General features: G+C 44.5%; 2 protein-coding genes and 4 pseudogenes across 6 annotated transcripts in view; 3 read left to right on the top strand and 3 right to left on the bottom strand.

Moving 5' to 3' along the window:
* The window catches only part of LOC110041515 (uncharacterized), a 98,891-nt gene that overhangs the window by 61,757 nt on the left and 14,729 nt on the right, over nt 1-22,405 (bottom strand). The gene's annotated exons all lie outside the window — the stretch shown is intronic.
* On the top strand, nt 1,261-3,407 carry LOC149096358 (uncharacterized; annotated as a pseudogene).
* Nucleotides 3,399-6,092, bottom strand: LOC149096359 (uncharacterized). Its single transcript, XM_089280849.1, has one exon. The coding sequence runs from the start codon at nt 6,090-6,092 to the stop codon at nt 5,109-5,111; it is 984 nt and encodes a 327-aa protein (XP_089136975.1). The 3' UTR covers nt 3,399-5,108.
* Nucleotides 8,544-10,368, bottom strand: LOC149096360 (uncharacterized; annotated as a pseudogene).
* Nucleotides 10,475-11,615, top strand: LOC149096361 (uncharacterized; annotated as a pseudogene).
* LOC149096362 (uncharacterized) lies at nt 20,579-21,511 on the top strand (annotated as a pseudogene).

Genomic DNA, 22,405 nt, shown 5'->3' on the forward strand with positions numbered 1-22,405 from the left:
TAATTATTTCAAGTTTTGATTTCAATGTGTTTAAATCTCTCATTTCTACAAGCGAAAACAAGCTATACATCTCCAGGCACCATGCGTTCGGCTTATGTTTGACACAATTGGACAGTATCTCTCTCGCACAAAGTATATCTATACAGTCTCTTGGACTTAATTTGTCCATCCATCACTAAAATATTTCAGAGTATATTTACTCGATCGTACATGTAGGTTGACCTGGATACCATCTGTGAAGAAATTTCACACTGGTCGAACTGTATGGGCTACAAAAGAAGCGTAGTGTGAACGACAACAAGACTAAAAAGAAAAGGCAATTCGAATTTCTTACTTGAAGTATTTTAAAATAAGCTTACAAGGTAAATCGCGGGTTTTGAATCGAACTTCCGATAGTAAAGGCAGCCGCACACTAGCCGCTATTTTGTCGTAGAACTGCAGTATTTTTTGTCGGGGTCAATTCGGGTTAAAATTTATCGGGCCATCAGCTTGCCGCACACTAGCCGATTTTTTGACGCGACTAAACCGCGTTGAGGCTTGGGGCCGAGTCATCCAAAATCAAGATGGCGCCTATTCCACTGGCGTGACTCTCATAACATTTCCTAATTGGTTGTGGCTCAAATTCGTCAAATAGACTGTTAAAAAGAAAAAAACAACAACTGACGAAGAAAACAGTAGAAGTTGACGAGAAACTCTAAGAAATAAATATTTGTGACAGGATTTCGGTTTGTTAATATAAGTTTCATTGGGATATCTTACTGGACTCGATAATACTAATACTTCTATAAATGAAACTTTGTTGATTGGCACTTGGCTTAGGGAAAACAAAACCAAAAAAAGCCGTCTATTTAGACTGAACAGATTAATCTAAATGCGGTGATTTAAAATTTAAAAGCTGCAAGCACACACATATATAGTGGGGGTTCTGGCGCAGCGCTCACGCACACAGTGTAAGCGTAACGCAACTCCTCATCTGAAGATTCGGAGTTGCGTTACGCTTACACTGTGTTCATTCGCTTGCGACCAGAACCCCCACTATATATGTGTGTGTGTGCGACAAGGACAAAGTGTTGCGTGAGTGCTGCGCCAGAAATGTGTGTGTGACAAAGTGTTGCGTGAGCGCTGCGCCAGAATTGTATGTGCGTGTAACGCAACAGAACAGCAGTAAAATTTGGCGAAATAGTGGGTCCAGCGAAGCTGCAACGTCCGTAATCAATATGCGCGGATGTGCCCTTCACTAGTTTAAACAAAAGTGCGCCAGAAAAATTTTCCTATTGAAGAAGTGCATGCACTGTGTATACGCCGACATGGCTGCCGCAAGATATTCGTCCGATGTTCTGCAAATGTTCTACGGCCCAATACCGAGGGAGGAAAAAACAAACCTTCCCGATATGACGGGTTCCAAATAACCCAAAACAATTTCCAAGAATGGCTCCGTGTGTGGAGAATGGCTGTATCCGAAAGAAATCCAAACAATAAAGATCTTTTGAAGTTCGCAAGAGAAAACAAAGAAAAGATCACCGATTTGGTTGGACAAGAAACCCAAAGGTTAAACAGCGTTAAAGTAAGTTTCGGGTTACAAGTAAAGTTCTCAATAGAAAGAAACGGTGAAACGCAATTCATGGAGCATTATTTCAAAGACGATGAACTGCACGTTTTCAAAAGGAATGATGAGGACCTGATAAAACAAAAATTCGATGAATTCATTGAAAAGGCAAAAGGAGAAATAGAACACTGGTCCGAGATGGGATCAGGATGGGCGGTTGAAAGGATACAGATCGCGTACGTGAATGTTGCGCGCTATCAGCCACTTCTCGGAGGGACCTATTTGCCTCTTCCTACCAAACTGGCGAAAAAGAAGGCAATAATCAACGTGAACAACAGGGACAACGAATGTTTGAAGTGGGCACTCAGAGCCGCTTTATTCCCTCCGAAAAACGGGAAAGACCCGCAAAGACCAAGCAAATATCCGGTCAATGACGGTATCAACTACGTAGGCATTGATTTCCCCACACCGGTAAAACAGATAGAAAAGCTCGAGGCACAAAACCCGAAACTCGCAATTAACGTATTTGGCTGGGAAAACGATTGTGTGATCGTGCACCAGATAAGCAAAAAACAAGCGAATGTGCCGCGGATAAACTTGATGTTAATCGAGTCAGAGGAAATCCAGCACTACTGTTACGTAAAAAGAGAAAGCGCTTTGCTTTTCGATCAGACCAAGCACAGAGACGCAAAGCACTTTTGCATGCTGTGCTTAACCGGTTTCTCAAGAGCAGACTTGCTCGTGAGTCACAAAAAATATTGCAACGGTGTGAACGGCAGGCCGACAAGGATCGTGATGCCGGAAGAGGGGGAAAACATACTTTCCTTCCAAAACTTCAAAAAACAGATGAAGATGCCTTTCATTTTTACGCGGACTTCGAAGTTCTTGTAAGAAAGATTCAGAGCTGTGAGCGTGAGAGAATGCAAACAAGCTGCACAGAGAAGACCGAAAGGCACGAGGCATGCGGTTACTCTTACCTTGTTGTGAGAAGCGATGGTGAAGTGGTTGGTTCGAACACTTACAGGGGCGAAAACGCGGTGGGGGTGTTCTTAAGTGACGTTCTGCAGGAAGAGGAGAAAATAAGAGAGATTTTGGCCACACCAAAGCCGATTGTTATGACGTGGAAGGACTGGGAAAATTTCAAAAAAGCAACTGATTGCCACATTTGCAACAAAGCTCTGATAAAAGACGAATTCATGGATTCTTTGCCTGTATGGAAGGTTGAAGAAGGTGAAAGCGAAAAATTGAGTTATTGGGGTCAAGGACACAAAAAATGTTTGTACATGGCACAGAAAAAGAAGGAGAAATGGGGCGTTCAAAGGCTGAAAAGACAGAAAGACGAAAAAGACCAGTTGGAAGCAAAATCACAGGAAAACTGTAAATACTGTGAAAAACCTTTACTTCAGAAAAACTTCAAAGACGCGGTAAAGGACCATTGTCACATAACTGGCAGGTTCCGCGGAGCCGCGCACGACGAATGTAACAAGAAGTTGCGAATAAACCCAAAGACGGACCCAATACCAGTCGTATTCCACAACCTGAGGGGCTACGACGCGCACCACTTGATGCAAGCGATGTCGAAACTGGAGAAAGAGGTGAAATGCGTCGCCAACAACATGGAGAAATACATGACATTTTCGGTCGGTAATCTTCGTTTCATCGACAGCTTGAACTTTTTGCAAGGAAGCCTTGATTCACTTGTAAGAGCGACACCGGAGTCGTTGAAAATAACATCAACGATTTCGAAGGGCAGCGACCTACTTTACAAAAAGGGATCTACCCTTACGAGTACACGGACTCAAGGGAAAGATTCAGCGAGACAAGGCTTCCGGACAAAGAGAAGTTTTACAGCAAGCTGAATGACGAGCACATAACAGACGAAGAGTACGCGCACGCGCAGGCTGTCTGGGAGTATTTTGAATGCAAAACGCTGGGCGATTACCACGATCTTTACGTGAAAACGGACGTCGCGCTGCTCGCGGACGTTTTTGAGAACTTCAGAAACCTGTGCCTTGAGCAGTATGGGTTGGATCCGGCGCATTATTACACGTCGCCAGGCCTCTCCTGGGACGCGCTCCTGAAAAAGACGGGGGTCGAGCTTGAGCTCTTCACAGACTACGAAATGCATCTCTTCGTGGAAAGGGGAATGCGTGGCGGAATCTCCATGGTGAGCAAGAGGTACGCCAAGGCAAACAACCCGCAAGTACCGGGATACGACCCCAGCAAGCCCAAAAAATACATCATCTATCTCGACGCAAACAATCTTTACGGATGGGCGATGAGTTTGCCTCTCCCGATAAGAGGCTTCAAGTGGAAAAGAGAGTTACCCACAGAGGAGGAGATTCTTAGTATGAAAGAAAACGCGAAGAAGGGGTGCATTCTCGAGGTCGATCTCAAATACCCGCAAGAACGTCACGAGGAGCACAACAGCTATCCCCTGGCGCCGGAGGAAAAGGCCGTAAAAAAGGAGTGGATGTCGGACTACCAAAACGGGTTGATGAAAGACCTGGATCTGAAACCCCCGGACAGCAAGAAGCTGCTGCTAACGCTTCATGACAAGAAGAACTACGTTGTGCATTACAGGGACTTGCAGTTTTATCTGAAGCAGGGCATGGAACTTAAACGTGTGCACAGGGTGCTGGAGTTCGAACAAGAACGCTGGATGGAGCCGTACATCCGGATGAACACAGAGTTCAGGAAGAAAGCGAAGAGCGACTTCGAAAAGAACTTTTACAAGCTCATGAACAACTCGGTTTTCGGCAAAACCATGGAAAACCTGCGCAACCGCGTTGACATAAGAATAGTGCGCAGCAATGAGACGGACAAAATAAGGAAATTGATCGCCAGCCCTTTGTACTCAAGAAGTGTTTTATTTTCAAACGACATGGCAGGAATCGACATGCGGAAAAGCAAGCTGCTTCTCAACAAACCGGTCTACACAGGGATGACGATCCTCGACAACAGCAAGATCCTGATGTACGACTTCTTTTACAACGTGCTTAAAAAGAAGTACGGCTCGAAGTGCGAGCTCTTAAACACGGACACCGACAGCCTTCTGATTATAATCGAAACAGAAGACGTCTACGAAGACATGAAAAACAACATGCCCCTTTACGACACGAGCGACTACCCGAAGGAGCATCCTCTCCACTCAAACAAGAACAAAAAGGTCTTGGGCAAAATGAAAGACGAATGTGCAGGGACCTCCATCGCAGAGTACGTGGGTCTGAGACCGAAAATGTACTCTATCCTGAAGGCGGACGAAAAAAATATCAAAAACGCGAAGGATGTGAAAAAGAACGTTGTCAAGAAACAAATAACGCATGAACAGTATAAGGAAACGCTTTTCGGTGCGAAGCAGCAATGGCATGGAATGAATCTTCTTCGAAGCGAGGGACACGAGATTTACGGCATCCATCTTAACAAAATTTCGCTTTTGCCATTTGATTCAAAACGATGGATAGGTGACGATGGTATCCATACAAAAGCTTACGGATACAACTGTATGGATATATTGTCAACATTAACGGATGACGAACTTAGAGGGTTGGAAGCCGAAGTTTCAAAGTTGCTCTGGGGGTAATTGTGTTTTTGGAGGGAAAACCAGCAGCTCTTCACGAACAAAGCCGCGCTTGGGTCCGTCGCGCAGATAGTAGAGAACGGGTTGATCCGGTTTGGAAAAAGATCTTTCAATGCCGAAAACTTTCAAACACCAGATTGGGTCCGTGGCTCTTTTCACGCCCCCTTCAAGCTCGCCAGGCTGGTAGAGATAACGAACTTGGACAAGAGGGGGGAGTATTTTTTCGCGTTTTCCGACAGGCCTTGAATAACGCGTCGACGGCCTCGCATAAACAGATTTTTCTTTGATGGCAACGGCGGGTTTCTTGCCGATAAGGCTTGTGAACTGGTTGTTCAAGGCCGAAACAACTTCAGGAAGTCTTTTCACCCAGGCGGTGGACCGCTTGCCCTCAGGGAGAAGCATTTCCACGGCGTACTGGTGGCCGAACAAGCGCTCCGCCAGGGTGCGGTTGAAACGTTCGACAATGGCCTGGTCGCGGTGAACGTCAACCCGCCCGCGCCGACTATATGTTTTGTGCTTGTCCATCTCTTTTGTGACAGCGCCCATGAATTCGCGCCCGGGGTCAACCTGCAGCATTTCAGGCCATTCGAGAGGCGAGCGCTTGTAAATCTTCTGAAAGGCCTGGGCGACCTCATCAGAATTTTTCGAAGTCAGGGATTCGGCCTCTTTGTAGCGGCTGGCCACGTCGACAACGGTCAGCGCGTATTTGAAAACTTTGCGGCCGCGAGGGAGCTTGTCGTGCGGCAGAAAAAGAAGGTCCGCTTGATGGACCTTGTTGGGCGTGGGAACGTCGAATTTCGGCCGAGGAATTCGCTTGGGCGCGGGGAGGAATATCTGCCAGAGCGCTTGCCTGATCAGCCACTTTTTTGCTGTTTCTTCAGGTACCTTGGCGGCCTCGGCTATTTTTTTGATCGCGGCAATTCCTTTCCAATAGCCCCCGGGGCTCTTTGCGAGTTTGGCGTCCATATAAGTAAGGCGTAAAAAAGTTTAAAGGAACCGGAAAGCCGCGTAGCCCAGAGCGAGCGCCCCGGCGCCCACGAACGCGAGGTCACCTTTTTTCTGCTGCTCGCTTGGCTGATAGAAATCTGAGAACTTGGGCTCCTTGGGGGTTACCATCTGTTCGTCGGGATGCGCCTGGTTGTAGAGTTTGAAGGCGTAGTCCGTGTTGGTGAAGTTCTGCTTGGCCTGCTCCTTTGTTTGCGCGTTGGTCGCGATCCAGTCGAGAAGTTGTGTCCGGTCTCGCGCGTATTTGGCGTAAGCCGCTTGATAATCTTCGAGAGCTTTGTCGTGGCACTTCTTTTCTTCAAGCGCGGCTTTCCCGCCCCCGCCGAGCGCCCTCGCCAGATAATTGCCACCGATAAAAGCCGTGGCGTTCAACACAGCCCCGCCAATCATGATCGCGATGCTCGCCATTGTATATCTTGTAAATCTATTTTTAATTGTTCTCGTATGGCGGCGGAGGGGGTTCGTAGGGAGGAGGTGAAGGGCATTTCTCCGGTAATGGAAATTCCTCAGTATCAAGATCCTCAGAATCGGAGTCTTGACACTCAGAGTCTTGATGGGTGGTGATCTTAACCGCCCAAACAAAATCAATGACTTCACAGGCATAATAGAGCATACTGTATCCAAAAAACAACAGCGCAGCCGTTGTGAAGGCTTTGATGGGCAAATAAGAACGCGGCATTGCGCTATAATGATGTTTTTTTTCTAAACGCTGGCGGGGAGGATTTTCTGGTCCTCGAGGTACTTTTTGAGCGCAATGCTGCCCGCCACGACGACGGTGAACTTCACGTAATTCATAAAGCTGCTGCTGGGATCGAAAGTGAAATTCTCTTTCACAACCTTTTTTACGACCCAGCCGATGCCCGCGGCTAATCCCGTGAGAGTTCCGGCGTCAATGGCAGTCTTGACAAGATTGTTGTCGGACATGATGTGCTTGATATAAGTAAAGAACGAAAGTTTAAAACAAAATTAATCTGTCTTCCCCGCGTCCTTTTCTGCGCACTTGGCACACAACGCCTCTTCTTCTTCTTCTTCTTCTGCAACCTCGCCGTCAAATGCTCTATTCAAAAGATCGGCGGTCGCGAGAATGACCGTTTTGTTTAAGTCGTACAACACACTCGAGATAGTAAAAAAGGTTAAGAAACAGACGACAAACTTGGGAGCATAAACTGTGAACATGTTGATATACTTTACACGCAAATGTTCAGAGCATTTTTCTTAATCCTTTTCGCTGTGCCGCGCGAGCAGGTTCTGGCTCGACACTCGCGGGCTCAGGCGCGGGCTTCGGCGTTTTAATTTTGTCGAACGCGGGCTTGGCCATTGCCTTGAGCTCTTCACGTTTGTAATAGATCCCGAGTAGGGAAACGCCTATGCCGCCAATAGCGATCCATTGGTTAGCGCTGAGGCCGCCGCTCTTTGGGCTTTCGCTCTTTGGGCTTTCACCTCCTGTAGTCGGGGCTGGCTCAGGGGCCTCTGGGGCGGCTTTCGCTTCCTTTTCCGCGTGATAAGCCTAAGCCGCTTTCTTCTGTTCTTCCCGTGCCAGCCGCGTTCTTTCAGCAACCATTTTCCCAGCAGCCACACGCTTGGGGTTTTTTACGCGCTGCGTGGTTGCAGTCGGAGTTGTCGCTTGCTGTGTGGTATCGGCGGCAGGCGCTGCCTTGGTCTCGACCTGCGCCGTGACGGCAGGTGCACTCTCGGATTGTTCGGTTGACATTCTAAGAGAACCGTTATTATTATTATAAGAAAATGAAAAAAGTTTAATTGTTAACAATTTTTCGGCAATCCCTCAGCAGTTGTTAACGAATGCTGGCTAGTTATTCTGCAGTTGCTGATCTGGGTACTTCATCAACGCCCTCAAGCGGATAGCCGTGCTCATCACGAGAAGGATGGCTCTGCTCCGGCAACTGTGGACTAAAATCAATATGTTTCGTGGTGATCAGCGCCGCTTGGCCGCGGCAAGAAACCATCCGCACTTCAAAGAAAGGTTGCCGGCCAGATTGGAGAGCTCTTTGTTCAAGATGTAGTCGTTTCTGAGCTCTTTCTGGTAAGCTTCGACGTCTTTGATTTTTACGGCCATTCCTACCACCTTGGTTGCAAGAAAAATGAAGCTGTCGATCAGGCTGTCTGTTGTATTTGAGCCCACGTACGTCTCGTAGCGTTTGGTGAATTTCTCGACCACTTTGTCGCTCAGGCGCTTCACCTGCTCGTGGGTTAGCTGCACTCCGATGGCCTCTTTGGCTTTGCCTGTGGACACGAGCACAGCCAGCTGCTCGCGAAGAGTGGGAATGTCAGGTCCGGGGGCGGTTGAAACAAGGCCACCTGCTGGACCACTCGGCTTGGGCTCGGTTTGAAGAAGGTGCATAACGTCTGCTAACGCGGCGTCTTCTCCAACCATTGTGCAAGGCTATATACAACTTTCATTTTTTTATTCAAATAACTTTACCCCGTACGGGTGGCGAAGCGCGAACACAATATACGAGAACTTTCGCTCTTTCAGCTTTGAAACCAGACCTTTGTACTCATCCGGGGAGAGCTCGCCGGCGTAATCATCGAAGATGGCTTTCGTTGTCATGGCCGAGGGGGTGTAAAAGAGGACGATCGCCGCCACGTTCTCCCGGAAGGAAGATGTTATGCCGGTCAACTTCTGGGTCAGCACCCAAACGCTGATGCCCATATGCCGGGCGGAAAAGGCGAGATTCACCAGCTCGCCTGTGCGCCCTTTCACATCTTTGGAGGCCGCGCAGTCGTCGAGGATTATGAGCATTTTGGTGCCCTCGGAAAGCCATCTCACGAGCTTCAACCACTTTTCCACGGCGTGCTGTTCGCAGACTAACACATCCATTCTTGGATCGTTTATGCCAAGCCGGTGGTAGGTCTTGTTGTGCGTGAACGTAGGGCAGATGAGCACGATGTAATCGAACTTGCCCCGGAAAGGGCCGTAGAGCTGGTCCACCACGAACCTCGATTTGCCTGAATTGGTCGGCCCAACGATGAGAGCGTTGAAGGGTATCTTGCTCGGGTCAATGCTATATTCAATCCTGTACAGATTCCAGCTGTCTGTCCATAAGGTTGAACTGGATGTCGGAGATGACGAATACGTGGCAGTTCACGTTGCCCGAACCTTCGGCTTTCCTCTCGATTTCCAGCTGGACGCCGTCTGCACTGTTCACAATGCGCTTGCCACTTCCATGAATTTCTTGGTCCGCCATGGAGCGCATATCAATCAGAAGCCCGAAATTATCTCCGGTGTAAAACTTTGTCGCATCCATGTGCTCGGTTTTATTTTTTCCTTCTCAAAGAAGCGTTGGGCCTCTTCCCACATGTCCTTGCCTTCGACGCCGTTGTTGTAAATCATGTTGGGCGAGCCGTTGACCGTGACGCTGACTTTCGTCAGATCCGGGAAGACGTATTTTTCTGAATCTCTGGCGCCATCAGCATATGGCTCTATGAACAGTAGCTGGAAGGCTTTTAGTGACCTCTTTTGGGCGTTGATTTTGATGTTCTTCCTCGTGTCGGTGTCTTTTTTGAAGGTCACCACTTGGGAACGCATCACGTGGTCATAGGCGAACTCTTTTCCGTTGGAGTAAACGCTGTACGCCTCGTCTGCCAGAGTCTTGCTGCGGATCATTTCGTACTCGAGCTGGATGTTGGTCAGCTTGTATTTCAGCTGGGTTGTGTCGGAGCCATTGACCACATGTGCAGCTTCAGCAAGGGTTACTTCGAACGTGAGGTCGTTGTAAAGGCCCTGGGGGTAGAAAACGCCGTGATCAGTTAGGATCTGATGCTCCAGCCTGATCCGGTACTTGCTTCCGTACACCTCATTCAGCTTGTTTTCAGCGGCGACGCCCGAGGTTTTCTTGTCTCCCGCGCCTGAGCGGATCTTGCATAGATCCTCGCTCTGAATCCCTTCGAGGATCATGTTGTCTCGCTTTTCCTGCGAAAGGAAAATGTCATCAAAGATTTTGTAGATGCCGTAGCCGACCGTGTCTTGCAGGGTTGTGCCTCCAAACTTTACGTGCAGCCTATCAACGAGCGCTCGCGTGACGTTCTGGACAAGGAAGTTGTTGGCGTGCCCTCCAGAAAGGTCGATGTTAAAGACAAGCGCTAGCGAGCCCGGCACCAGAACCTCGTTCACGTTCAGCTTGGGCACGTAAACGTACAGAGTATCGCCGGGGTTGGCTTCAGTGCGGGAAAAGGTGATCCGCTTGACCGCGCGCTCGGCCTGCATGCCGTGTAATGTTTTTTTTGCTGTACATTGCGCGAAGGTTCTCTGGAACAACTGACATTGTATAAATATCCCGGCGATTATTTCTAATTTGAAAATAATAGGCTTGCAATATATCGCTATGTCGAAAGGCGGCGAATTTGGTTACGAAGACACGGGCCTTAACAACCGGATTAACCACGACGATGATGGTGATGGAGAACAAGAGGTTGACACAACCCATCCTTTTCAGCCAGGCGCGGCGTTCACTCCCTACCAACCTGGCTACCCCTACCACGGGGGCGAACAAACGGAAATGAGTACTATGCTTCACGAGCAGTCCGGCCTTCCTTCTTATCAGGAAGAAACCCCTTTGCTTGGAAGAACACCTTCAATCAATGATCTTCAAAAAGAAAGCTATTTGCGGCAAAAACTCAAAAAAGCTGTAGATACGATAAAAGACAAATTCCCGAAAACAAACTTTGAAAAAATCCCAACAAGAAGAGGTACTGGAAAAAATGAGGGGAAAATTGTTGCTATAGGGGGGGTCAGAAAACCGATTGAGTACAAGATTCTAAAAGATGATGGGTCAGGCTTCATGAAAAGTTTTTTAGAAAACTTCAGCGATCAACTTGGACCGAGCCGTAAAGAAATTATAGATGAAGACCGAGATACAATCAGAGAACAGCGCCAAAGACTGATAAAAGCTGAAAAGCAACTACAACGGGCGGAAACACTCTCTTCGCAAAGAGAAGAAGAAAAAAACAGAAGTTGAAGCTCTGAGACGAAAAATCGAGCAAACCGACGCTCAGATTGAGGCCAATCAGGATGAACAAGGTTCGAATATTGAAAGTGAAGCGGAGCTGCGTAGGCTGAAACAACTGAAAAAGAACTATCAAACCGATCTTGAAAACAAGAAAAAAGCTTTGGACTCGCTTACAAAACAGGCAAAAAACAGAGGGAAAAAACAAGCCAAGGTTGACAGACTCAGAGCCAGCCTCGCAGCAAAAGAAAGTGAAACAAACACCATGGAAGAAAGGCTCAACCAAACAAAACAGTTGGACGACCTGAAAGAGCAGGAAAGCGAGCTGCAGCGCCAAAACGAGGAAGACCAGGCCATCATCCAAGATTAGAATTCCTCGCCCTCTGAAAAAGAAGCCGCAGAAGCCAGAGTGGCAGAAAAAACGAGGAGATCGCTCGTTTGCAAACTCAGATTGCGGAAAGGGAAAGGGGGTGGCCTCTCTTGGAAAGGGTCAAAGAGATCTTCAAAAAATATGGCGTGACATTGACCGCTATTCTTCTCGCCGCCGGTACCACAATCGGCGCTGTCATCGGGGTCCTCACCAGAGGTTTGAAAGCCACCGGCAAAGCTTTGGGAAATGGCCTCAAAGATATTGCCGCGAAACTCGGTTCTCTGCTGCCCGGGCTGATTGACTCGATCGTGAGCTTCCTGTTCAAAGCCGCCGGCCAAGTCGTCGGATTTCTGGCCGAGCACACCTGGCTGCTCATTCTTGCCGCGGTGGCCTTTTTGTTCGAAAAATATTTTAAGAAGCAGCGTTAACTTACCGCCAAGCCATGAACAGCAACGCCGATAATCCAACTACACCGACAATGACAGCTGTTTTGTTAATTTCGTGTTGCGGTGTTTTATCAGGGGCCTCTGGCTCTATTTTTTCTGCCGTTGGCTGCGCTTGTTGAGTTTCTGTTGAAGCAGGTTTTTTCGATTCGGCTGTTGCGGCTTTGTGTATCGGGTTGGACGGGTGGCTGTTGGGTGGATTAATCTTTGACGGGCCGCCTGCCATGAGTTTGAGCCCAGCTTTTTTTGTGTCAGGGTTTACCTCGTTGTTCACCCCCCAGTTTCATCCCGGAGACCGCCTGTTTCAGCTTGTTGTTGTAACCGATCGTGCTTGCGGTGTTAATTATCATTTGCGTAGGCATGAGCCAGGCCATGGGGGCAACAGCAAGATTGAGCCTGACCTTCGCTTGATCCACCGCGAGCTGGTACCTTTGCACGTTCTGTGCCAGGTCGGGCTGTCTGATCGCGTCTTCCATCAGCACCAGGAACTCGCTTTGGGCTTCTCTTGCTCGGCCACCAGAACCGAGAATGCTGCTGCGGACGTTGACTTGCGCGCCCAGAACGCAGTAAACGAAAGCCTCGATTGACTGGTTGATTCGCGCCAAGCCCGTCTGCGTCAAACCTGATGCTGTGTTTGGCGCGAACCAGTCCGATTGGGTCTCAGAAGCGGCCCGCGGCTCGATGTAATAAATCAAGTCTCCTTGAACAGCTTTGCCGCCTTCATCGCTGAATTTGCTCCATCCCGGGTATACGTAGTCAGTTTTCGACGCGCCGGCGTCGCTCACATAGACGTAAACGCTTCCCAGACCGTGGTTTTCCCCGTGCGTGTAGCGGAAATCACTCGAGGGGTCAATGCCGAACTCATATGCATATGCATATCCTTTTGTACGAAGCGACGTCATAATGATTGTTGAATCTGGCGTTTTGTTTTTGTGACTTGTTTTGTTTGTTTGTGACTCTGTTTGCTGTAAGTCTGTTTGTTTGGTTGCGAGTCTGTTTGTTTCTTTTTGAGACTGTTTATTTGTGAATCAGTTTGTTTGTTTGTGACTCTATTTTTAATTTTCCTTGTTTGTGAGTTTGTTTGTTTGTTTGTTTATTTATAAGTCTGTATGTTTGTTTGAGTCTTTTATTGTAAGTCTGTTTGTGAGTCTAGTTGTTTGTTTGTGAGTCTGTTTGCAACAACAACAACATCTTTTATTTAAACACGGTGGGTTTTGCTTGTTTGTGAGTCTGGTAGTTTGTCTACGATACTGTTCGTTGTTTTGTGAGTCTGTATGTTTGTAGCCTGCGTGGCAGGCGCCCGAAGGGGAAGGAAAGGGGAAAGAACGAGCGCGCGAAGCGCGTGAGGGTAGGCGTCCGAAGGGGAGGGAAAAGGGAAAGAACGAGCGCGCGTTGCGCGTGAGATTATGGGACGCCTGGAAAGACGCTATTGTTTCCTTCACTCCGCTCCCTTATTAAATATGCAAAACTCACTCAACTGTGGAATGTCTGGCTGTCAAAAGGATCCATTCAGAATCACGCCGCTTTTTTCGTGGCAAAGTCTGTAGGCGCCAACGGTTTCTCGTATTTCTTGTTTTTATTTTTTGCGCGAGAAAATGAAATAATTTGAAGATCTTTGGAGGATGGAAAAAGCGAAAAGAGGCCGGTCCAAAAAAGAAAACAAGAATATCTGTTAGATCTTATAACCGCGCTTTTAAAATTTAACTGTTTGCTTAGCACTACCGTCGGAACGGAGTGCACATTCCAAAGTAGTCATTGATGATTCTTTTCTTACTGTAGACATCACATCACTTGATCAACACAAACTGTATTATTGCACCATCAGTGGTAGCCATTGACAAATCTCCGATGACCTAATGGTCTTAATCTTTGTAGAACTTTCTTCGGGATATGTATGGGCATGAACGATATAAATGACACGATGATAACACTATTAACAACAGCTTTCTTTCTTAAAAGTCATGATTAAATCTAATTGGTGTTTTCCACGAGTAAAGGGCTAGTAAAGTAGTCACACAAGTCATATAATTTAATAATAAAACTCTATCCCGACCGATGTATCGATTTTGGTCACTCCAGTGACCACAGATTGAAAACGTGACAGGAAATTGGCGTTACTTTCGATTCTAACCAAATTTGAACAGTGGGATGATCTCATCATTAGCCAATTATAGGCAATCTTTCAGCTCTTTTCGTCATATCGCCCCCACGGGAGAATTTTGTCAAGTTAGCTAATTTAGTATGCAAGCCAATGTAATGGCGGTCACCGTCGACGAAATGTTTATTTGCTCAAAATTGGGGCAAAATCTTTCGGAGATGGAAATCAGGACATTTGTAAGGATACAGAAAGTAATTTGGGGCTGGTTGCTGGCTTCTAAGGCTGAATTTATCCAGAAGTAAGCTGTATTTTCGTTTTCGTGCCGAAAGCCGTGCGATGAAATATTATCGGCTTGTTCTCCTGTCTTGTTCTGTTTTTCTCTTGGTCTTTCTTGTAGCCCGCCGAGGCCAGTCTTTCGTCTAAATCAGTTGAAAAAAGTTCGAAAAAGATGTTTCCATTCAAGTTTAAGCTCTCAGGCGATAATTATGGAGATTTTTGGCCGAAACGTTCGGCTTTGTTATGTTCGTGTTTTTCGGTTGGTATGGGCGACCGTGGCTTCCTTTGTTAGGTCAAGTCTGGGGAGTGAGGTCACAAAAAAATTCTAATTAATTCTGGTTTTGTTCGATTTCGCTGAAATTTTAACACGATAAAACTGGATTGTTAACGAATAGATTTACCGCCTGCCGATGTGTGGTAGCTATTAACGCTGAATTGTTATATCGCTTCGAAGTCAGGGTTTTGAAGAGTTTTTTTTTGCAACGTGTGGGTTCGGCGTGATTTTGTAATCGGAGGTTTTTGTTGACCCCGAAGGAAAAAATATCCGAAAAAGGTCATTTCATCGATGATTCAAACGAATATAAATATGTATATGTTCCGAGCGAAATTTCTGCTGAAAAAATATAATTTTTGACGAACGCTGGGTTTTTAATTTTTTTCCCGCGAAAGTCAGTATCGGAGATGAGATTTATTAATGTTTCAACAGCTTTTGGCGAGTAAACATCACAGGTTGCGTGACTCAAAATTTGGCTGAGTGAAAGCTTGGCTCTGGTCGCATACAAAACGAAAAAAAAAACCACGGGTAAACCATGAACCGCGCTCGGCCCATGGTCGCGCGGTTAATAATTGTAACAATGTTTGGAGAGTTTGCCAGGTGAATGAAGGGTGACATATGGCAACCGCGTGGCAAAAAATTCTGTAAATATATTTAAACCGCCAGCGAAAGAAATATTCGGAGTTTTTTTTAAGCGAATCTCTGAAGAACGTTGGTATAACAGTGATTGCTTCTAACAACGATTCGCAGTTGGCCTACAATGCCTGTTATCGGAAGATCAAGGGTGATAACAATGGGCTGGCAGGCCTACACAACTCCTATCCACGTGTAATAGCCGCTTTGAGAGTTTTGCTCGAACTAGTATATCTTTAAGGATCTGCCCCTTTTGTATGGTACGATAGGGGGATCTTTGAATATTTCGCTAAGCAATAATCCTGTTTTTAGGAGGACATTTCACCAGAGTAGAGCTGTTAGAGGTCATAGGTCAGCGTGGTTTCCGATGCTATTCACGTGTAATTTCTAGGGTTTGACACTTGTGGAGTGTTTTGCTTGTTGTTTATGATATTGTGTGGTTTTGTTCAGGCAAAAGCTCTGAATTTAGAAATTCTTCCTATGATTCATCAAGCTCCACGTTGTGGTCGTCATTGCTTTTATTTTCGATGTTGTCAGGTTTCACTGCATGAAATGGCATGTATAAGGGGGTATAATGAACCCGTATACATAATGTGTACGGAGAAGTATAATGATGTATACTGAAGTATATGTATAAGGTCTGTATAATGATCAGTATACGTCTGTATCCTTATACTAATGTATACTGTCTTGTGGAGATTTCCTTATACCTAGTGTAAGGGAACATTATACGAGTTGGCAAAGTAAATTCAAGTTGATTGTTCTATTGCATCATAAATGAAGGAAATGAAGGTTCCGGTTGCTGAAAACAGAGCTGACTTGAAAAATATACCCTGTGGTGATGAGTGCTTCTTACGGAAGAACTTACTTGTAAAGGAAGCCTCAAGTCAGATAAACAGCTATAAAAGCAACTATTATTAGCGCGTCTTTTCGCTACTTTGCGGATTTCGTACAGGTATCATTAACGCATCTTAAGCATTCTGTAAATATATCAACAACGCAGCTTAACGCTTCTTATGCATTGCGTAAAGATATCCATAACGTATCTGTACGCTCCTTTACGCATTGCGCAAAGATATCAATAAGCTGCGTGAAATGAGTAATTACGTGGGATTTACGTGGCCGTGAAATTCCTCGACACTTGGCGTGTCCGAGATCAGAACGTGACGTGCCAAGAAACGTGACGTGTCGGAGAGTGCCATGTTCCGATCGTGATACGTCCGTTGCGGCGTGTCAGGGAAAATCATGGCTTTGGTATGTCATGTGCGGCGTATCAAGGTAAGCCAGGACTCTGATACTTAACGGCATGCGGTTTTAGTTTAATCGGCCAAATTAATTCACGGAGCTTATTTCTCTTTACGCGAAAACTAAACTTTTTGGACGTGTGTTTCGTTGTTCGTCTCAGGATGTTCAAGTCAACAAATCGCGAAGATCTATACTTAACTTACATCGTTCTGTTAATGCCATCGAGTGTATTCTGTTCAGAATCTTGCGTGGAGGCATAAGACTTAAAATTCATACCAATCTTCAGTATAGCTCTTTTGACTCACGTTATGCACAGTTCTATTTCCTACAGGTGTTTACACTTCCGACTACTATTTTATATTCTAGTATTTACAATCTACCTATAGCAGGGCTCTTTTCGAATACCAGCCCGGCCACTGAATGTGAAACCCTTGTTTAAATAAAGTGCTAAAAAAAAAAAAAAAAAGCAACGGAACATACTTTACATCTCACCGACCTATGTGGTGGCGCAACTAACCAATTTCGCAAAGCTTGAGAGCGGAATGTCCTAAGATCGGTTGCATTGGAGGACTTGCACCGGGACGCCAAACCCATTTAACACTGCCGCGTATTTGATGCAAACCGTGGAACCCTCCTAGGAAGCCTCTGGCCGATCTTATGCTTGTACGGGTTAAATGTCGCAAAATCTATTTGTTTAGACCGACTAGTAGTGTTACATCATTGTGGTTACCGCTGTAAGTCCGAAAGCATCAGCACATGCGTAATCATGAAGAGTGCCTTCAACGAAATTTACCCACCAATATTTCTTCCAGTCGGGTTGTTAGTAAAATTTCTAAACTGAATTATATAAATTCGTTTTATGGAAAATTTCGTATACAAGAGAATTCGTTTCACTTAGTTTTGTCACGATCAGACCTTGCTCAGAGGCGCTAAGCTCGCTCTCAGAAAATTGCAAGACCATTTTTTTTTCTCGGCTGTTGTTTCTTCAAGCGTTCATCGCAAGGGGCAGAAAAACGAAATTCTCTCTCTCCGCTTTGACGATAATAAACGTATTCGAGTCTTAAATATGTTATTGTGGCGCCATAGAATCCTGGAGTATTCACGACGCACACAACACGTCACCACTGCGTGAAAGCCAAAATATTATATTCTAGAGTATTCTAGACTCGAATATGTGATTGTGACGCAGTAGAATCCTAGAGTATTCAAGCCGCACACAACACGTGACGTACACCTGGAACATTCGTGTCGAATATGGTAGAATACGCTTCGTTCATAATCGTTCGTGGATTCTCGTTAGAGTATACCACACATCTGTCGTACTCCTAGAGTATGATGGCGAACCCTTTGTAAAAAGAATTTTATAAAAGAAGGTAACAGTTCGGGTGCATAGCATTCTCCTGGAAGCAAAATTTAGACTATGAATTCAAAGTATGTGCGATCTGCGCGTGTATACGTTTATCTTCGAATACGTGATCTTGACGCCAAAGCTATAGAATTCTATGGCATGTACAACCGTGACGTGGACATGGAAAATTCTTATCGAATATGGGCATACGACAGGAGCACGACCGTGTATTCGTTCGTTGACCAGAACAATTGTACTTTTTGGGTTCATGTTGTCGTCGCAGCGCATGTGTTTTGCTTGTGTCAAGAAATTTACACACTTTATTGTAACTTCGAATTCCCCTCATTCGGTTTTGACCGACGTTTTCGGGATAATCACTACAAAGCGATTTCTCTTTGTATGACCCGTTCCGTCTGAAGTGGTTAAGTGCTGCACAGCACGAAATCACAAATTGGACACTACGGGATACGTAAAGTTCTGCAAAGTTAAACTGACTAGAGACGCATAAAGCTGCGCAAAGCTTGGTTAGTAAGAGGAATCAAGTTCGTTTCGGAGAAGTTTTGGTGTTTTCAGCGGAGAAAGTCGTGAGACCTTCAGACAAATATCTTTTCTCTGTGGGATGAGTTTAACTCCGGAGCCCGCAGGGCAAAGAACATCCTAAATAACGGCCCAATAGCTTCCTCAGTCGACTCCCTGCCATCATATCAACATTGCATTACGTTTGAACAAGAAATCACAAAACGTATTACGACGACGAAAACACTTTAATTAGATTTTTTCCTCGAGGTTACTTTTGAAACGAAATTGACTTTAAATGTGTTTCGAAACGACTTGTAACGAAATGAGAGAAACGACCTACATCAGCATCCTGAGTGTCCGACCTTCAACAAGCACCGATCAGCGGTTTTCCACATTAGACACCAGGTTCTCTCGGTTCTCGCGCCATTTTTTGGCGTCCTTTTTGAAAGGTGTGAAATGTTGAACGTTGCATCGATCTCTTGGTCATTAAAAACTCTACTTTGGCGGACAAAATTCAGTTTACCTTCACTTCTTCTCTGTGCACGATTTCAAGCAGTTTTTGGTGGCATACAGCTGGTGAAAACATCGATACATACGGAGGTACGAGTCAACAACAACAGGTATAACGTAAGCCGTTGTTGTCTTTCCGGGTTGTCTTGTACGTACGAGTAAGTTAAGCTTAAGTTTCCAGGGTAAAGTTCAGTTGTAAAGTTTGCTTAAGACGTATGGAATTGCCTCTGGTTGTAAATGCTTCTTTATCAAGCAGAAGCTATACACTGGAAGTTAATGTAACCTTGATTTCAAAAGGGACGGCAATGGGAATGATGGTGAATTAAACCATTAAATCAAACTACTGTGTAAAATTTACTGATTGATTTATTATGATATTTTCCTTAGCACTGCAAGCTTGATTTGAGGTTTTCCAGTGTGGATTTACACATAAACTTAACTAACCTTTTATGCGTATTGTATTTTAATCATAGGATGAAGTAAAATTGGTAATGCCTTACATGTATGTATAATCCCTGGCATCTTTACTTGAACAAAAAAAAGAAAAACCTGTGAGGAAGAACCCTGGCTTACAAGATACATGTATGTATTTATGACTATTTAGAGGACCATGGAGACTTTTTAAGATTTATTTTTGTAAGAGCTTTTGAAAAATTATATTGGCAAGCAAATTTTGGCATTTCACTAGTCAGTCTCTGTATATTTCATATAGAAACAACGTGATTTGCAGATCTGTTTTCAGAGTGCTCAGTATGTAAACTAGAGCGTGATTATAACAGATGACGAACTGAGCAACTGTAGATCTGACTTGACATTTTATTACTATTTAGTTTCGTAGTACACAACTTGTGTGTAGCACTCATCAGATAAAATTGCCGAATGAGAATTTACATCATTACACTGATTTGAAATACACATGCAACCGTTGGAAATATGATAGCTACAATAAGTGAATGCTTTTACAAAAAAGAAAAGGAGAGTTGGAAATCATAGATAAATGCTGTTACTGTTGTGTAACAACAGAAGCTTACAAGTTAAAATTTAGCATTTTTCAGGAAGAATTTGTTTGCGTGTCTACATGAAGTTATCAGTTCATTTCATTTATTCAGAGAGGCTAACTCAGGTTTACAAGGTACTTCTCCCAGAGACATAGGTTAAATTGATTTGAAGTGGGGTTATATGGGGCAGCTTGCTTTAAAATCTTTCAAGTGACTTTGAACTTTGATTTATTGTCAAAGTCACTAGGAGGCTGCCCCATATAAGCCCGCTTCAAATCGATGTAACCTACGCCTCTGGGAGAAGTACTTTATTATTTGTAAACCTGAGTTAGCCTCTCTGAACAAACAGCATGAACTGATTAGATAACTTCATGTAGACATGCAAACAAATTCCTCCTGAAAAATGTTAAATTTTACATTTTAAACCTTCTCTTGTATTTCAATAATAACAGAGTTTATTCGTAATTTCCAACTTTCCTTTGTTTTGTAAAAGCATTCGCTTATTGTAGCTATCACATTTCCAGTGGTCACTTGTGTATTTCAAATCAGTGTAATGATGTAAATTCCCATTTGGCAAATTTTATCTGATGAGTACTGCACACAAGTTGTGTAGTACGAAACTAAATAGTAATAAAATGCCAAGTCAAATCTACATTTGGTCAGTTCGTCATCTGTTATTTTATATATACATTATATTAAGGCAGAAGCATATCACCTCGAAGCGTCTAAATTCTCTTTATATGTTCAGAACTATGCTGGGTTTTTTTAACCGACCAATCAGAACCACGGAATTTTTTTGCCCAAATATGGAATTAGCGGATTGAGGTATGTTTGTTTACATAATGCCGGCTTTTTGCAGAGAGACTGTCTTCAAGACCACTTAAGTACAACAATTCAAGCCATGAACCCTCTCGGGAAAGCGCTGTCGGAATGTGATATTGTCGACAGGGTCTGCAGAATGGATCAGGGAGCTTTTCTCTGATTACTTTCAGTCCAACTTGGCTGGTAAAGTTGTAAATGCTTGAATCGAGTGTGTTGTTTCGTGCCTTTCGTGGACTCGTAAAACCCTACAGTGACACCTTTTTTGATTTATTTTCCGAGAAAGGGAAAGGTAAATCATATGATAAATCTGCTGTGCTTCACGTAAGATGGTAGTAGTTTGTTCGTCAAGTGTTAGCTAGCCAGGATGAGTGTGAAATCGTGAAGGAGACGCCGTTACAGAGTAAGGATGTTGTATGTTTAGAGAATGTGACGACAGAGAAAATGAACATTGTGGAGGACAATGTTTCGGTTTTAAAGCTAGGTTCTGGGCCGGTGTTGAATATAAAAAAAGTTTACGGCCCCCAGAGAAAATGGAGAATCCCGAAAAGAGGAATATATCTTGTTTTGTACGTAGACAAAGGAAATCTGTTTGTGCTTAAGGTGGAATTAATTCCCTTTTTGCGGGCATTTGCATGTTTGGAAACGTTGCAAACCAAAATGGATTTCAGTTGTTTAATTTGGTGGAAAGCTCCTCAAGATTTACGGTTCTAGAACTTAGCAAGGCAGTACTCATCCCATGTGAATTACAAAGACAGAATATAGCGGGCCAAAACTCCAAGTAATCACATGCGTAGAGCAGTGCGTAGTGTTAAAACGAACTCGACAAGAACTTCTGACTACGATGTAAACACAGTTTAATTGACAGAGATCAATATTCCATACAAACTCAATTGAAACGAATCACGTGCCAAGACGAAGGTAGAATTAAACCTCGTGCCGTAAGCTTAGCCGTAAGTCGAATGACGTAAACCGTATGCCGATTCGAATTTGGTTTGCACACGCACTGAACTTGACTTGATAGAATAGACGAGTAACAGTGTAGAGAGAAACTATGGCCCAATGCCGAGTAGAAGTTGACGCAGTGAAATCTGCACTTGAACTGACCTAACCGAGGAAAACCTCGTGGATATATCTAACCGGAGAACACGTAAGCAAAACCTAGCGGTTATGACTATTTCCATAACAGACATAGCAGCTGAGGGCTAATCAACCACAGTAGATTAAGAAAGTAAGTAAGGCTTTGTTTGAAAGTGACAATTACTTGATAACATCCACGGTAAAGTAAGTTCCTGCGACTAAAAACGAATTAATATCACGTTTCAAAACCAACATCCCAGATGGTGTTTTGGCTTCGAATGCATGATTGCCATTTCTAATCTGAAATTCAAAGTTTTATTTCAACCCATACACTTACAACCGTTGACATTATGTTGACATTTCTTCTAGCTATGCATGAACACGTGAATTATATAAATCAAAATAGCTTTGAAAACTTGAGCACACTGATGACCTTACCTTGTTATGGCACTGAGTTGCAAGGATGTTTCTTTTAACTGAATTGCCAGGCAAGTGCTATTAGCACTAAAACAGCAAAAAACACCATATTTTGGAGGCAAAATTACAAGATATAACCGAAAGAGCCTTAGCCTGATGATGGTGAAACCACAGATGCCATTATAAGTAAATTTTTCATCGTGAAATGTTCTATTTAAATTGTCTTGCTCCTCAAAAATTGCTATAATCAATTGCATTGATATCAGAAATCCACTGTAAT

The sequence above is a fragment of the Orbicella faveolata genome, unplaced genomic scaffold (assembly GCF_042242905.1).
Source record: "Orbicella faveolata isolate gen_17 unplaced genomic scaffold, um_ofav_v1 contig_48, whole genome shotgun sequence".
NCBI classification, from domain to species: domain Eukaryota; kingdom Metazoa; phylum Cnidaria; class Anthozoa; order Scleractinia; family Merulinidae; genus Orbicella; species Orbicella faveolata.

Excerpts from the sequence above, each read along its gene's own strand:
- LOC149096359 (XM_089280849.1), bottom strand. The coding sequence starts at position 6,092 with ATGGACGCCAAACTCGCAAAGAGCCCCGGGGGCTATTGGAAAGGAATT.